The sequence below is a fragment of the Elephantulus edwardii genome, unplaced genomic scaffold (assembly GCF_000299155.1).
Source record: "Elephantulus edwardii isolate Elephantulus edwardi_28Jun2011 unplaced genomic scaffold, EleEdw1.0 scaffold00022, whole genome shotgun sequence".
Taxonomy (NCBI): Eukaryota; Metazoa; Chordata; class Mammalia; order Macroscelidea; family Macroscelididae; genus Elephantulus; species Elephantulus edwardii.
In genome coordinates this window covers 7097981-7114360 of record NW_006399772.1, presented here as the reverse complement: position 1 = coordinate 7114360, position 16380 = coordinate 7097981, and the positions used below count along the sequence as shown (strand labels likewise).

General features: G+C 40.7%; 1 protein-coding gene across 2 annotated transcripts in view; it reads right to left on the bottom strand.

Moving 5' to 3' along the window:
• LHFPL3 (lipoma HMGIC fusion partner-like 3) overlaps positions 1–16263 on the bottom strand; it is a 651411-nt gene extending 635148 nt beyond the window's left edge. Inside the window, exon 1 of one of the 2 annotated variants that reach the window (XM_006882613.1) lies at positions 15718–16263. In XM_006882613.1, coding sequence (XP_006882675.1) covers positions 15718–16150 — 433 coding nt within the window. In that variant the 5' untranslated portion in view covers positions 16151–16263. The remainder of the gene's footprint in view (positions 1–15717) is intronic. The other variant, XM_006882614.1, reaches the window with a different exon arrangement.
• Between the last annotated feature and the right edge of the window lie 117 nt (positions 16264–16380).

The window sequence follows — 16380 nt, the reverse complement described above, 5'->3', positions numbered from 1 at the left end:
AAAATTCAAAGCCATCCCACAGCAATGCTAGCGGTGTACTGCATTAGACTTTGGTATCAGTACAGCTTCAGACTTTCTGTCTGGGCACACAGCACTTCAGTAGGCATCGGGGCCACACTGAGCATTGGGGTTAATGAGGGGAAATTCTGGTGAGAATTAGAAAGAATGTTTTCTGAGTTTGAGATGGGGAAAAATAAGACTTTCTGATTTTGAGATGGGAAAAAAATAAAGACTTGCTGTTGATCAGGAGAGCATGCTTTTGAAAGTTTTTTTCTAAAGAACCTTCTGCATTTTAGCTTTTGAAATTGATAAAATATAAATCAGACTCTGTTCAGATTCCATTAAGAAGGAAGAGCTTTTGTGTGTTCTTTGAGTGGGGAAAGTAATGTGCAAGTTTCTCAGACATTGATTTCTATTCATTTCTGTTTTGTTAAGAAAATGATGAAATTTGCAGATAGAATTAAATGGGCCTACAACAGTACCTTAGACACAACAGGAACGAAATAGATGTAAACGCACACACATAGACACACGTAGGAGTTGGACCTGACACCAGGTGACCCTCTGGAGGGTTTTCAGAGGCAGTAAATGGCATGGGAGTAGACTGCCTACTATCTTTCTCCTATGGAAAAGCTGGTGGATTCAAACTGCATGCCTTTGGGCTGGCAGTACAGCTCCTTACCACTGAGCCACTATTTCATTCTGATCATGTGATACACAGTTTGCCTATGGTTCAGTTTCATATTCTAAACTATCTTTAAGGTTTTTTTTAATAGAAAAGTTGTCTTTTATTCACTCATTGTCACACATTTTCCTCCTATCCATCCAGTTCACTTTAAAAAAAGACAAGCAAACAAAACAACACTCATTCATTGTTACATAATTTCCTCTCCCTCCTCCCCGCAGTAAGTCCTTCAAGTTTCCCAATAAATAAAATGTCAAACTCCAATTTTCTTTACATTTCAGATTATGCTATTACCATTGCAAACAGGTAACTATCTATCACGCACCACAACCAAGACCAAGAGCTGTTTAGTGCCTGCCAGCTCTGGATGCTCCTGCTTTTGCATTTTCTCGTGGCCTGCCCAAGTTCTTACAAAGTGTCTATCCCCTGGTTAACAGCCAACACTTCCATTTCCTGATGTGGAAGATTATGCCAATGAGTCTTGTAAGAACCTGTGGGGTCTTGGAAAAGGTCCATTAAAGTATAGTCATTGCAAAGAACTGTAAATCTTTAGAAATGGGCTAGAGATTTGTCTAGGGAGAGGTGACTTTCCTTTTTGTTTCTTGTATAAAATCTTTCCCTTCTACTGCCTATGTTCCAGGCCAATTCATTTTCATGTTCTTTTTCACTCTTCATATTTTATCCTACATCACCCGCCTTCTACAATGCTATCCTATGAATAGTCAAAGGGGAAAAACCACTCTGGGCCTGACCCTGTAAAAGGCAGGTCAAAGAAGCACAAGATGAAAGGGCTGGAGCTCCCTCTAGAGCCCGTCCTGCAGCTAATGAAGGGGTTGGCTGTAAAGTGAGCTTCAGCTGGGAGGATCCTGACCCGTCCTCATTCAAGCTCATGCTGTTAGAGCTCTGCTAGCCTCAAGGGGAAGGAGCTGTGCTGCCATCCCAAAGCGACGTGGTTCGAATCCACGAGCTGCTCCACAGAATAAAGATGGGTACTCTATTCCTCTGTGACTTACGGTCTCTGAAAACCTGCTAGAGGGTCAGCTATAAGTTATGCCACCGTGATGGCACATAACAACAGCTCATCTTTCTAGAGAGCCTTTGTCACAGACTAGATCTTGAGGAACGCTGCTGTTATATGCCTGCGACTCCTAGCATTAGCTCTGAACCCTACCCTATCCAGAACCAATCGGTCTCCGACAGACCTAATCCCATTTCTCCAGTCACTGAAGAAATTATATAAGATCATATATAAATTATATATCATTTACACATATACATAGGAAACGGAGGACTTTCTGGTAATTCTCACACACATCTTCAGAAGCAAAAAGTCTGTAGTAACTCTCTAATTTTGTAAATCTTCTTGTCAAAATTAACTTTAGATTATTGTCCTTAATAAAAGGATTTGTGAGGTTATTAAAGAATATACAATTTTGCTTTTGAAATACCTGATAATATTTCTCTACCATTTGGAGAAGTTAATAAAAATGCCTAAATGCTTAGGTCTTGACCCAGTCAAAAAACTGTCAGGCCCAAGTAGTCATGAATATATAGCTTTTCTCACCTCCAATTTGTTCAGTTGAAGTTATAAAACTGTCGAAATTTATCTCCAAAATGCATTCTTGTTGCTTGAAGCCATTACTCTAGGCAAATAAAATGGAAGGACTAGACCCTATTAGCACAAAATTAAACTCTTAATCAAACACAGTGTTTTGTTAGTAATGTACCAAATCCATTATAGGCCTCACAATGGCATTTATATAGCACTGTGCAGTTTATAAGAGGCTTTCACTATCATTATCTTTCTTGATCCTCAGAGCAATCCTGTAAGGCTGTCATCTAGAAATGATGGTTCCGAGACCACAAAGTGCTCTATACTGTGTTCAACTTTCTGTCTACTATATGTGCTGACTACTAACCAAACAAATCAGTCCTCTAGCCCTATTTTCACTAGTAAAAAATTGTGACAGTATAGGCTCAAGGCTGACCCTCCCCCTACTGCACTTCCAAGGCTGTAAACTGCGCGGGAGGAGATGATAATTCTTCTCCACAAGAGCTATTGGTGGATTTGAATTCCCTGAGAGGCTCATCCATTGGGTTAATAGTGCAACTCCCTTTGGGCTGAAATGTATTCATTCATTTAACTTCAGAACAAAAAGAGTAGGCACTTTTATTGAAATCTCTTAAGATTGAGTGATTATCCTATAGAACTCTAATTCTGGATACCTACCTATCTGCCTCAGACTGCTCCTTGTTTGCTTTCTGCTTTAATTTCACCCTGTCTTTGGTGATTTTCCTAACATTTACTTTCTTGGTAAATGCAAACAACACTTACTCATTTTTAATGCCCATAACTTATCATCATTTTTTTATGTACCTGGGACATAATTTAACAAAATCAAAGAATTAAGCTGAAGTACCTGGAGTATAATTTCATACGCCTTAGCAAAATTAAAGAAATTGAAAGTGAAGAATAGCAGGATGACTTGTCCAAAGCCATCAGGAATTTAGTTGCCAAGAAACAAATCTTCTGACATGCTCTTCTTACACCTTCCTCACCTGGGTGTCTCCAGCAGCCTTCTAAGTCTACTCTCACTTTCTCTAAAATTCTGTCTGTGGTTCAATGAGCCTGTCCACCATGACCACCTTCAATACCACCATTCCTAATAAGCAGATCCACAGAGGATATGTTTGCAGGAGGAAATTAATGATACAGAATCAGTAATGCTGACATTGTCCTCACCCTATAGAACTCACTACCTAACATTATTGACAATGAAATCAGAGTTGTAACCAATGAGACATTATAGGATAATAACCACCCTGGGCTCCAAGCTAGGGAACTGAAAATGATGGGATGAGAAGTACCTGTTTCATTGTACCTAAGTAAACTAGAAGAAGATAGCCTAGCAAGCAAGATCATTTCTTCCTTGAGAATCCCAGCTCCTTCTCTTCATGCTAACAAAGAATGATTAAAATGCACATTAAAGACTTATACTAAATAAATACACTTTACGATGGCAAGGAAGAGGAGGTGGTAGAAATGGCACTTATGTTAATCCCAATTCTGCTAACATGGAATTCTGACAAGATTTTTAATAGTTCTCAGTCTTAGAGGTACCATAAGGCTGATGGAGGGCTGAGAAAGTTTGACATTGGTTCAAACAGCTTTTTAACTGTTTGACTTAAAATAATTTTTAAAGCTTCAATTTTTTCATCTGCATATTGGGTAGAATCCTACTCACAAGAGTGCTGTGAATATTTAAATATTACAAATCTTAGAAAAGAGTAGTTTCTCAGTAATCAGTATTTATTATTACTATTATTATTTCTTTATCTAGGAAACAGACTATATTGAGTAATTTTATTATCTTTTCAAGTTTCAAAAGCCTATGAGTCTATACCCATTTGGTTGTGTGCTGAGCACATTTGTTTAAATATCTGTTTCACTAGATTGTTGCAGACATCAAATATGTTCTTTTTCATAGTCAATGAAATCCCATCTGGAAAAATAACCCTAATTTGCAATCAATCTACAATCTAATTAGGATACTTCAATGAAAGTTATAAATGGAGGTGAGATAAAAGAGTCAAAAGAAAAACATCTCATATTATTTAGGTTCAATCTATTTTACCTAATCTATCTTTTAATATCAAATTATTCATTAATTAGGGCATGTCATTCACCATTTCCAAAAGAAGAGACTATTTTTTTCTAAATAATTAATCTTTTCTGTGGATTAGTAGCTTTAAAACTTATTTGATTAGAGGGCATGGTAAGTAATCTAAGATTGCAAACTAACTTCATTTATGTATTAAGCATGTAAATAAGAAAACTGTTTCATTAAACCCTTAATGTTTGCATTGCATTTTATTTTTTTACTTTGTTAACTCATGGTTTATGCTTTTCATTATCTATTAAATTATAATCTTGACCCAGTAAAATGTATACATTATGTTTTTCAGACACAGGGCAGCAGCACTTCTTTCCTTAAGATAGTTGTCTAACTTGCAAGCTGGTCAAAATTATTCCTGTTCAATCAACTAAAGTGTGATGTTCAGGTAATAAAGGTCTATTTAGCATGTAAGTATACATGTTCATAAAATGTGTTATATATATAATCTCCTAAACACTATAATTCCCTTTCACTACTCAAGTCAAGAAATCAATTTAGCCTTACAATCTGTAACTGTAGAAACTCTTATAATCCCATTTCATAACAACTTTTCCCTTCTTTGGTTGGTTTATTTCAACTTTTCTCATTTTCCCATGCCATATTAAAAAGTTCAGGAATTTACGCTTTAGAGGAGTTTTCAAGTGAGATAAGGAGTCAGCACTTTTCTTTATTAATAACTACAACTTGCACATCATGACTCTACACTTGCTTTGCACCTATAGGTGTTTAAGCCATTGATAATAGCAAATTCAACAGGCATTTCAACCCTGACTTTCATCATGTCTTTTCAACTCATACTTCTTTTTTTTTTTTAGTGTCACTCTTCTATGAATCTGTCATTCTTCACAGCTGGATCTGTGTGCCTGTCTTTCAAATACTAAGTCTTCTGGCAGTTGATGATACAAATTTCTCATTTCTATTTCGCAGCTCACCCTTGATCTTCCCTGAAGCCAACTAAAACCCATGCAGAGTATCCCTGCAATAATGACATGGGGGATGTGGGGTGGCAACATCTGACCTCCACTAACTTCTCAAGAGGGAAAAATCCCATCGGCATCGACAGCAGCCCAAAGGCTGTTCCTGTGGGGTCAGCCATGCCACCACACTCTGTCCTAATCCTTTCTGCTCCCCTTTTATAATACCAGCCATCCCTCCTCCCACAGTAGGCATGATTTCTTTTCAGGGTTGGAGAATTCCTTCTAATTGCCACCTAGAACCCACAGGTGATATTCATGATCATGGGCATTATTAGGGGAGAAACAGATTAATTTCCAAGTTCAGGAACAACTCAGGAGAGCATTTTCTCAGCCTTGCTGAAAGCCAGGCCCTCCTTGAGCTCTTGCAGTCACAGCCTTGGCCTTGATCAAGTGTTAACATAGCTCTTTAGATCTGCAGTTTTTCAAGTGCCAATGGCACATTTTTCTGCCATAAACGTGGAGTCTGTCTCTGTGGTCAACACACCAAATAGAGTAACTACATCAAGTCATTCCCTACACCAAGTAAATCCCTAGCCTATTTCCAAAAGAAGTCCAGACATTTAATATTTCTTAGGTGTATTTAGTACTAACACGACTGCATTCCTTCAAACTTCTAGCTTCTGTTTTTTAGTAAGGCAAAAATGGCAGAGAACACTCTTGATAAATTCTATATATTTGCTTCTAAGGTACAGACTCTTTTCAGATTCATGACTTTCCACTATCTTTCACTACTCTTCTATCAGCCCTGTCTTTCATTGAAGAGTCATCATCTCACAAGTTCATGCAATTAGAAGGTGAACTTCAATCTGACATTTAGGATCTTACTGTTGTACACACTTAGACAGTTCCCATCCTCCTACAAAATTGGTTTCATTCGGCTGGGAAAAATGGTAGAAGCAAGATAGGCAATGTCAATTCTGGCAATTCCATGCCAACAACTTCTATTTCAAAAAGACTTGCTTCATTCTTTCTTCCTAATGGTAAGCTGATGTGATGCATGTCTATATTGGTCAAGAAATTATTTGCCTTCCTCTTACAAACTGCTCATTTTTCTAATTTAGCAGAATAGAGAGGGGTTCAAGATTACAGTAAGGACAATTTAAGCCATAAATTGTCTCATGACCTTTTACAGTGGGAATATCATACAAGAGTGGTCATAATTTTAAGAATCGCATGATATTGGTTGTGTGAACATTTCAGATGCTGAGGGAAGACTTGTTTTTGTTTTGTTTGCTAAAAATGCTCTAATAATTTTTCATAACAGTATTAGGTTTAAGTCACCAAATAAATTGTCTATCACTTGATATAATGAAGTCACGTACTTTTGTTATTACTAGTATCTTCTTATTACTAAGAATAAAGGTCAGCTCCATGGTCTTTCTTTATTTCAGAGGGGAAAAAAAATCCCAGTTGATTCATTATGATAAAGGAATATAAGCATTAATTAAAGCTGATGTGATCCCCAGAGTTCAAAGATTTTGCTGAAATTGCTCTTTAAAAACTCTCCCACTTATTGGTACAGTGACAGACACACAGATCAATGAAATAGAATTGAGAATCCAGAAATCAACTCATCTAGCTATGGTCAACTGGTCTTTGACAAAGAAACAAAATCGGTTAAGTGGGGAAATGACAGCCTCTTTAACAAATGATTTTGGCAAGATTGGAAAACTATCTGTTCACACCATACACAAAAACCAACTCAAAGTGGATCAAGAATTTAGGAGTAAAACCAAGGACTATAAACTTGATCAGAAAAAAGCTTGGAACAACTCTAGAAGTCCTAATGCACAATATGAACAGTCTTCCAAGAATCTTGGAAAATCTACAACTGGGAGATAATAAAATAGATGACTAGGACCTTCCAAGAATCAAATCCCTAAGCACATCAAAAAACTTCTCCAACAGGGTAAAAATGAAAGCCACAGACTGGGAAAAAATATTTGGTAATGATGTCATATCTGATAAAGGAATCATATCTAAAATTTATAGAAAACTTCAGCACCTCAACAAGAAAAAAGTGAACAACTCAATCACAAAATGGGACAGAATATGAACAGACACTTCACCAAAGAAGATCTTTAGATGGTCAACAAACACATGAGGAAATGCCTAAAATCCCAGAATTTATCAGAGAGATGCAAATAAAAACAACAGTGATAAGGTCGCTCTGGTGGCCTAGGTGCAAGAAGCTGTGTTGCAATCCCAAAGGCACATGGTCAAATCCACCAGGTGCTCTGCTGGAGAAAGAGCAGCAATCTCCTCCTATGCCAGTCTGATTCCACTCGACTGTACACAATAATAATAAAACCAAACAACAACTATAAGTAATCATCTCACCCCAGCAACCGGCAAACAACAAAATGCTGGTGAGGTTGTGGAGAGATCAGTTCACTGCTGGTGGGAGTGTAAAATGGTGCAACCACTATGGAAGGCAGTATGGTGCTTTCTCAAAAAGTTGGAAATAGAAATACCTTTTGATCCAGCAATGTCACTACTGGGAATAAACCCTAAAGAAATCAGAGCTGCCACCCAAAGAGGTATATGTTTACTGCTGTGTTATTCTCAACAACAAGGAGATGGAAGCAACCCTAGTACCCGTCAACAAATATGAATGGATAGAAAAACTATGGTATATTCATACAATGGAATATTATGCGGCACTGAAAACCAAGGAACTCATAAAATATTACACAACATGGGTGACCCTCAAGGACCTTATGCTGAGTGAAATGTTTCAGTCACGAAAGGACAAATACTGTATAACACCACTGTTATAAAAAAGACGAGGTTGAGGGCAAAATGGAAAAAAAGAGGGGCTAAATAATGAATATTGCATTGGAACCAATGAAAGAAAGAACTCCTTAAAAGGAATATACGATTAGGCATTATACAAGCAACAACAGCCCATGATAATAAGTACATTGCAAAGAGGACGGGGAGGGAGGTAATTACACAATAATGAACAAATTTTTTTTAAAGTGAACTGGAGAAGGGGGAAGGGAGAGAAAAGAATAGCAACACTGAATAAATGAAAATCTAACTTTCCTGTAAACTTTTATTAAAATCACAATTAAAGTAAAAAATTATATTCAAAAATCCTGAAGCTCTCCCTCTTATCAAGCTATTAAACTCCCAAATTACAATTATGGAGTGTTCTTTTCTTCACGCCAGTGTGATCTGGAATTCTCTCCAAGCCTCTCCCCACATTTTATCTTCGCACTCCACACACAGAAGTGCAATGAGCCACATACAGCAACTCTAGCTGTATGCTCTGCTGTTTCCTTTTTCCATTTAAAACTTTGCTCACTTTGAACGATTCCTAAGGTATGTGTTTAAAATGGGATAGATCACCTGGACTTACCTTTCCAGGTCAGAGCATCATGTCAACCAAAACCAGCAATTGTTTCCAAGTTATGCATCTGACACCATATTCTGGTTAAGCTTCCATCCTTTAATTATTTATTTATTTACATAAAGATTTGAACATTTCACTAACATTTGTGAACTTTTTTTTAACAACAGGAAAGGAAAGCTGTTGAGTACGCAGTTTGCACTAGAAGAGGGAATAAATTTCTAAAATCGAGCAAGTGGGAAATGCCGTATGGATTGTATGGGACCTGCTATTTTTCGCAGATGTTCACTTAAAATCACACTGCCATAAAAATAGTTTGTTTTGACATTTGTATTAATGTATTTTCCAACATCTCTTCAATTGTCACATTCTTTGTCATACTACATAAAAGTCAAAAGAAAAAAAGTTTCTAAATCATCCTTTCAAATTGCAGTCTTGTAGATTAGCTTGGAAATCTTTTAAAATCCTTAAAGACAAAATATGTTGCTGGAAAACTGAAAATAGTCCTTGTTAGCCATGCATATTCTTCCTCCAGATCCTCAGCGGGTCTGTGAAATTACCTCCTTCTTTGGGGTGTTGTCATAACTCTGTAACTTTGTAAGAAGTTGCACTGCAATCCCAAAGGCACATGGTTCAAATCCACCAGCTGCTCCCTGGGAGAAGGATCTCCTGTGCTATTTTTTACTACCTCTGAAAACCCACTGGAAGTTCAGCTATGGGTTGGTTATTACTTGACAGCACACAGGAACATCAGATAGCTTTCGTGTTCCATGGGAGACAGATGGACAATCTCCTTCCAGGCAATTTATTGCCTCTAAAAACTGACTGGTGGGTCAGCTATGGGTCAGTTTCAACTCAACAGCACATAACATCACATGGAGTGGTGGTGGTGAGGAATTGAGCCGCCAGCCCAAAAGTGGTTCCAATCCACCAGGTGCAATGAGGGAGAAAGATGGGCAATGAACTCTTGTGTGATTTACTCCCTCTGAAAACCAGCTGAAGGGTCAGTTAGGAGTAAGTTGCAACTTGATCATAAAAATATAACAACGTAACAACAGCTATTGGATAGAAACAAGGTAGCACAGTGGTTAGTGCTCAGCTGCTAACCTAACAGCAGTCTGTTTGAACCCACCAGCCCCTCCACCAAAGAAAGATGTGACACTTTGTAAAGATCGCAGCCTTAGAAATGACATGGGACAGCTCTATTCTATCTCATAGAGTTGTTATGAATTGGAATCAAACAGCAATGGGTTGGGTTTTTCTTTCTATCAGCTAATTATAGGCGAGAGCCCCCTTTGTCAAGGTGCTCAGCACTAATCAAACAGTTAGGACTGGGGACTGCCCTTGACTTGAGTCTGCTCTTGAGTAAAACTCTGCCTTGCACCCTCTTCAGAGCACTGCACTTAAGTTCTGCACATGCAGATTGTCAACTGTCTGGTCCCCAAAAGTTCTGAGAAGAGCACGCTTGAACTGATGCTCCTTCAGATGAGACAGGACAGGCTGAAAACCACATCCTCTTACTCACCTGCACTCCTGAAGGTGCAGAGGAAAACCAGGCTGGATAGTGCCCTCTCTGCATGGACCTCCATTCCTGTATTTGTAACATCTTTATTTTGGATGATGAATTATTTTATGAGACGCCAAACGCTAAGGGAAATGTTAGTGAATCCTAGGATATCATTGATTATCCTCCAGTGTTACAATGATGATTATTACCTGGGCATTGGAACAAAGCCTCCATTTGGGTAAAAGCTCATCACATAGAGCAGTCAGGTCATAACAATTGTCAGAAAACGAATTTGAAAGAGTCATTTTGGTGTGGTTACTGCTGATGTCAAAAGCCACTAAGAACAGTAAGTATGTCTTTCAAAGAATGGGTCATCCCTTTTCACCATGGCATATTGTTTTTGTTATGTGCTGTCAAGTTGCTGTGACTCATAATGACCCTATGTACAATTGCTGTGAAACCTGCTCTATCCTGTGCCAACCTAATCGTCTCTGACACACGTACCCTCATTATTCCAGTCACTGAGTCAATCATCTCATTGAGGGTCTTCTTCTTTTGCACTGTCCCTCCACCCTTCCAAGCATGATCTCCCTCTCCAAGGATTGGTCACTCCTGTAAACATACCATGGCATGTAGGAAACTTAAAATCACTCTTTGCACACCTCTCCACTTAATTATTTATTCTCTTTTTGTTTCATTCATTAATTTAACAAAAACTTACCAAATGCCTACTGCTCAAATACACAGACATTCCTGGGTACTGAGATGTACTGGTGTTAGATAACCCTAAGTCACGTGACTCACAGCAAACCTGTGGACAATGGAAGGAAACACTGTGTGATCCAACGCCATTCTTGCAATTGCAGCTGAGCCTCAGCCCACTCTTGTAACCACTGGACAGTACCTTCCAAGCCAGGAGATTCATCGGCTAGCACTGTATCAGACAAGGTTTTGTTGCTAGTCTGACAGTTCTCATTGGCCAATTACTTCAAAAGTCGGCTGCCAATCCTACTTTCTAGTCTGTTTCCATCTGCAAGCTCTGCTGAAAAGAGTTCAGCACGGCTGACCCTGCGGATAATTGAAGTAAAGGTAGCACAGCTTCACCAGCAGGTTGACTTGTTCCAATATCACAGCAACACACAAACCACCACCGTCCAAAACCTGACCAATGTTGGTGTGAAGTATATACAACAGTTCATTGACTCTCTGCACCAATCTCTTAAGGAAGGTACTACCAAATCCCCCAATCCACATGGTCAATAAATGACAGAATAATACTTCAGGGGTTTTTTTGTTTGTTTTTTACTGAAGTGTCCAGGCTCTTGACCTCTATGCTATATTAACAAAAACACTGGTTTTATGGAACTTCCAGTTTACTAGTGAAGACAGACATTAAAGAAATATACAAACATGGCTTTCATTTCAAGTTCTGATGGGTGCTGTACAGCAGGTTCCATAAGATTGGATGGTTTAGCACTGCAAAGGCTCTTCTTAAAGGCTAGAGAATGCAATGGTTACCTCTGGTCTTTCTCATCGCACCCAAGTGACAAAGCCATCAAATGCAAGCAAGTACTGCTAGTTAAAAATAGTGGGAGACCACTAAAGCTAGAAGGGAAGCAAGTAAGCAGCTTAGTCCTAACCCCACCAGAGAGCCACCCAGGTGACCCTTCCTTTGAGAACACTCAGAATTCTAGGAAGAGAAGAGAAAATCTGAAGAATGCATAATTCCCTTCTCCAGCTCTCCTCCTTCCTGATTTAAGACATTTACACTGGATCAGATGACCCTCTTCATTGATAAAGACGATTGCTTGTACATATACTGCCCTCAGCCAAGAAACCCACGGTGATTGTCTTCAAGCCCAAGACCAAACCTGCTGCCATGAAGTAAATTCCAACTCATGGTGGCCCTCAGAACAGAACTGCCACTAGCATTTCCAAAGCTGTAATCCTTACGGAGGGAGCACTGGTGGCAAGTAGCTGCTCTGCCATCCTGAAAGCACGTGGTTCAAATCCACCAGCTGCTCTGTGAGAGAAGGAGGGGCAATCTCCTCTGTCTCTCGTGTGATTAACTGCCTCTGAAAACCCGCCAGAGGCTCAGCTATGGGTCAGTTCCAACACGATGGAACACAACAGCAATCATTATGGAAGCAAAATGACTAACCTTTCTCTCAGAGTGGCTGACAGTTTTAAACTGCCCACCTTTTTGTTAGCACCTGAATAGCTTACCCATTGCCTGGGCATGATGGGCATCTAGAAATATTTAAATTCCACATAAATACTTGTGCTTATTAAAAAAATATTTCTTTGGTTTATCTATAATGATGAAAAGAAATGCACCCAGTATAGTTCAAAAGATAGCACACAGTTAAAAAAAAACCCAGACAAACACAGAAAACAAAAATAAAAAGCTTTTCCGAGAGTTGGCCATTAGCAGATTTGGAAACAGAAACAAATACTAACTTGAAACACAAAAGCACAAGAGCAGAGTATCAAGTTCACAGAGGCTCAGAATTCCCAGGTTATCTGGATTTTTAAAATTTTAGGTTTCACTAACCTGCTTTACCAACTACAGTTACACCTCTTTTATTTCATCTTTAAAGAAATCACAGAAGAAAATCAAGTTGTTTCTATGTGGATTTGGGAGAATTTGCATCTCTGATTGCTATTACTTATTTCTTCTCTTATTTTTACCTTCAGTCTTTGTATTAGCCATGGTCCATAAGGAGTGAAGCATGTTAGCTCACTATAATCCACATTACTGCAACAAAAGTATTGTGACATGTTAGTTTTTAATTCTGTGTCTCTTGGTTTCACCCTACTGAATGAAAACTGCAGTGATTTACAGGAGAATGGGAGAGGGCAAGGTGTTCATAATAGCACTGTTAATTAAATGCTCTCTTCCCATCTAGACAGAAGAGCAGCACCATTTTCCAGTTCAATAAATTAAATCGTTTTTTCTGGTTTATTGTTCAGAATCATAAAAAAGAATCACTCTTGATCTGAACGGCCACAAGATAGCTTCTGGCTTCATTATCTGAGTGTATTATGTCATAGAACAGTCTATATTTTACCTGGTTGTGATTTATGATGTCACTGTATTAAAATGCTTAGATAACTAAACATACATGTTAATCATTTGACTCCCAAGGAAGTCTACATCATCCTAAATCATCTCTAACAAGCAAATGATACATTAAGTCTTGTCTTTCATTTTTAGCAAATTACCCCTGAGATGAGTCTACACGAAGTTAAATTGTAAGTATGAAAAAGAACTTAACATCAAAGAGAAATAGTCTAAAGCTTAAGAACTAAACTTTCACTTAGAAACCAAATGCCCCAAAGCATGTGAAGGTTAAATGGTGTTCCCATAACTAAAGGATCTAGCTTCTCAAAACTTTAAATAAACATCTTTTCAGCTTAGTGCACCAACTACCACCATGCTTTATAGTGGGAAACAGGAAACAGGACACTACAAAGAGAGTTTTCTCTCTTTAAAAGAGAAAAAACAAACTTAGGTTTAGAGTACCAATCCCCAAATCAAACGCATTGCCACCAAGTGGATTTTAATTTACAGCGACTCTATAGAACTACCCCACAAAGTTTCCATGGCTGCAAATATATATGATCCACATATCTCTTTCCTACAGAGCTGCCGGTGAGTTTGAACTCCTGCCCTTTAGGTAACACCCAAGCACTTCACCATTATGGCACCAGGACCCCTGTTTAGAGTATAAAACCTCCTTAAAAACTGAGATTCTTAAGAATATGTCGTTGAGAAATCACTTGCAAACTACCTTCAAACCTTTGAAAACAATCTACTTTGAATCGTCGGTCTAAATAGGTCATGTAACTTAGAAAAATTAAAATTAGCTGCGCAGGGTCAAATCTTTCTCTAAAACATCTGCATCCCACATGTCCTGTTCTTTTCAATGTCAAACCTGAGCTAATAGTCAAGAGTGATTGTGATACATGAATTTATTTCAAATTTCAAAGATATTCTGCTTTTGGACTAGACATAAAAGTTAACATTATATATGAAAACACTGAAAAAAGCATTGGAAGTTGGTGAAAAAAAAGAAAAGCACAGTTGAGTTGAGTGAGAGAGGTCTGTATTCATGTTCATGCTTCACTTTCAACACACCTATCTGCAATGTAGGCAAATCAAAATCAGCCAAAAACACCCTTAATTTGAACAGATTCTTCTTCCTTAGAAGTTTCTTTTCCCACAAGCTTCTCTTCTATCAAACTAGCTCTGTATGCAAGGGATGTATCGGACAGCTGCAATCCCAAGCACCTTTAAGAATTTAATCACTCTGTAAAATTCTGGTAAACTCAAGATTCAGTCTCTACTTCCCATAAAACCTTCCCTGGCACAGGGCAAACGGGAACATCTTGAAGCTTCAGTGTTTCGAAAGATCAGCAAAATAAAACAAAGCACAAATGAGAAAGTATGGCTATGTGAGACACATTGGACTCCCCTTTCTCCACAGGCAGGCCATGCATGAAACCAATGGGCCCCCAATAATGTTTAAACAGGAGGGCACCTAATGGTGCTGGCAGAGGGAGGTGAACAGAACGAGGGAGGCAGGGAAAGAGTTCGTTCTGAATTCTTCAAAGCCACCAGGAACCAGAAACGAACCTCATTCATTCCCTTCCCGGGTTAAGAGTAACTCTGATACTCAGGGTATGACGATGGGAGGGGGGAATATTACTTTCACATATCTCTTTTTTCCAACTATGCACAAGCAAAGAGTGATCAGAGATGTGGAGGAAACAGGGTTTCTTCTCTGTCCATCTCCTAAAGCCACTTCCTCAAAATGAGATCTTGTGAAATCTTGATTCCCTCGAGTCCACTTTCCTTTCAAAGGGAAGGATTTTTCCCTCTGAGAAGGAAGTAAACAGAAGACTTGACATTGGGGAAAGGCCAAGGAACATTCTAGGATATCCCCGTCCACAGACGAATGAGAAAAATATGTAAAAGTCCCTGGGACTGAAAGAAACAATTCTCCTTTCAGCCCCTCCACCAAACCACTCTCCTTAAGCAATGACAGAAAGCGAAGCGTCCCAGCCAGGGACAGAGCAAGCGGACTTCTCCCTCCAGGACAACCTCTCCAAAGCCGCTTTCTCCTTCCTCGGTACCTCAGCCCCCTCCCAATCCCCACCCCATCTCTAAGCAACCGCTTCCCTACCCCAGCCCCGGCTTTAGTTCGGAGCGGATCTGGCCCAGCAACCACCCAGCCCTTTTGTGCGCCCCTCTGGGTGGTGTCCCCCTCACTCTGGTGGTTCGCGAACGCCCCGGGACGAGGCTCCCGCGCTGGAGCTGGGGAACCCCGGGGGCTCTGGCCTGAGGTTCCCGCCGCCCAGAGCCCACTGCCCCCCAGTCAGAGCTGCCCAGCCCGGATCAAGTTGCCGGGCACCCAGCGGCGCGCACGGGCCCCCGTCCCTCCCACTCAGGCGGCCCCTCCCCGGCTCGGCGCCCCGGTCCCCCGCCTCCTCGGAGGTGAGCGCGCACTCACCAGAGGTGAGCTGCATCCAGGCACAGATCTTGTACACGGTGGCCGTGTTGCAGAAGAAGAAGAGGGTAAAGCAGATGATGCAGGCGATGATGAGCATCATGGAGAGGCCGATGAAGAAGGAGGCGGCTTTGAAGGCGCCCGAGGGCAGCGTGGAGAAGTCCGTGAAGCTGCCCCTGCAGGTCAGCTCCCGTGAGAAGCCGTTGCCGATGCAGTAGTGGAAGAGCCCGAAATAGCCGGCTTGCGGGGTGTCCACGCCGTCGCCGATCCAGTAGGGCTGGATGAAGCACACCACGTTGACGATGGCAAAGCAGATGGTGAAGATGGCCCACAGCACGCCGATGGCCCGCGAGTTCCGCACATAGTTGGTGTGGTACAGCTTGGCAGCCTCCTGAGCCGGCAGCATCGCGGCGGCAGCGGCGGCGGCTCCGGGCATTCTCCCCCTCCTCCGCCTCCTCCGCCTCCTCGGCCTCCGCCTCCCCCCGCCGCGCGGCGCACTGGAGACACTCGCGGAGCCGCGCGCGCTGCGAGTCCCCTGCCTCCGCCTCAGCCCAGCAGCGCCCGTTTCAGAGTCTGCATCCTCGCTCCCGGAAGGAGGGCGGGGGAGCGCCGAGCACCCCTCCGGCTCGCCTGGCCCTGCCTCCCGGCCCCCTCCCTCCGGGTCCC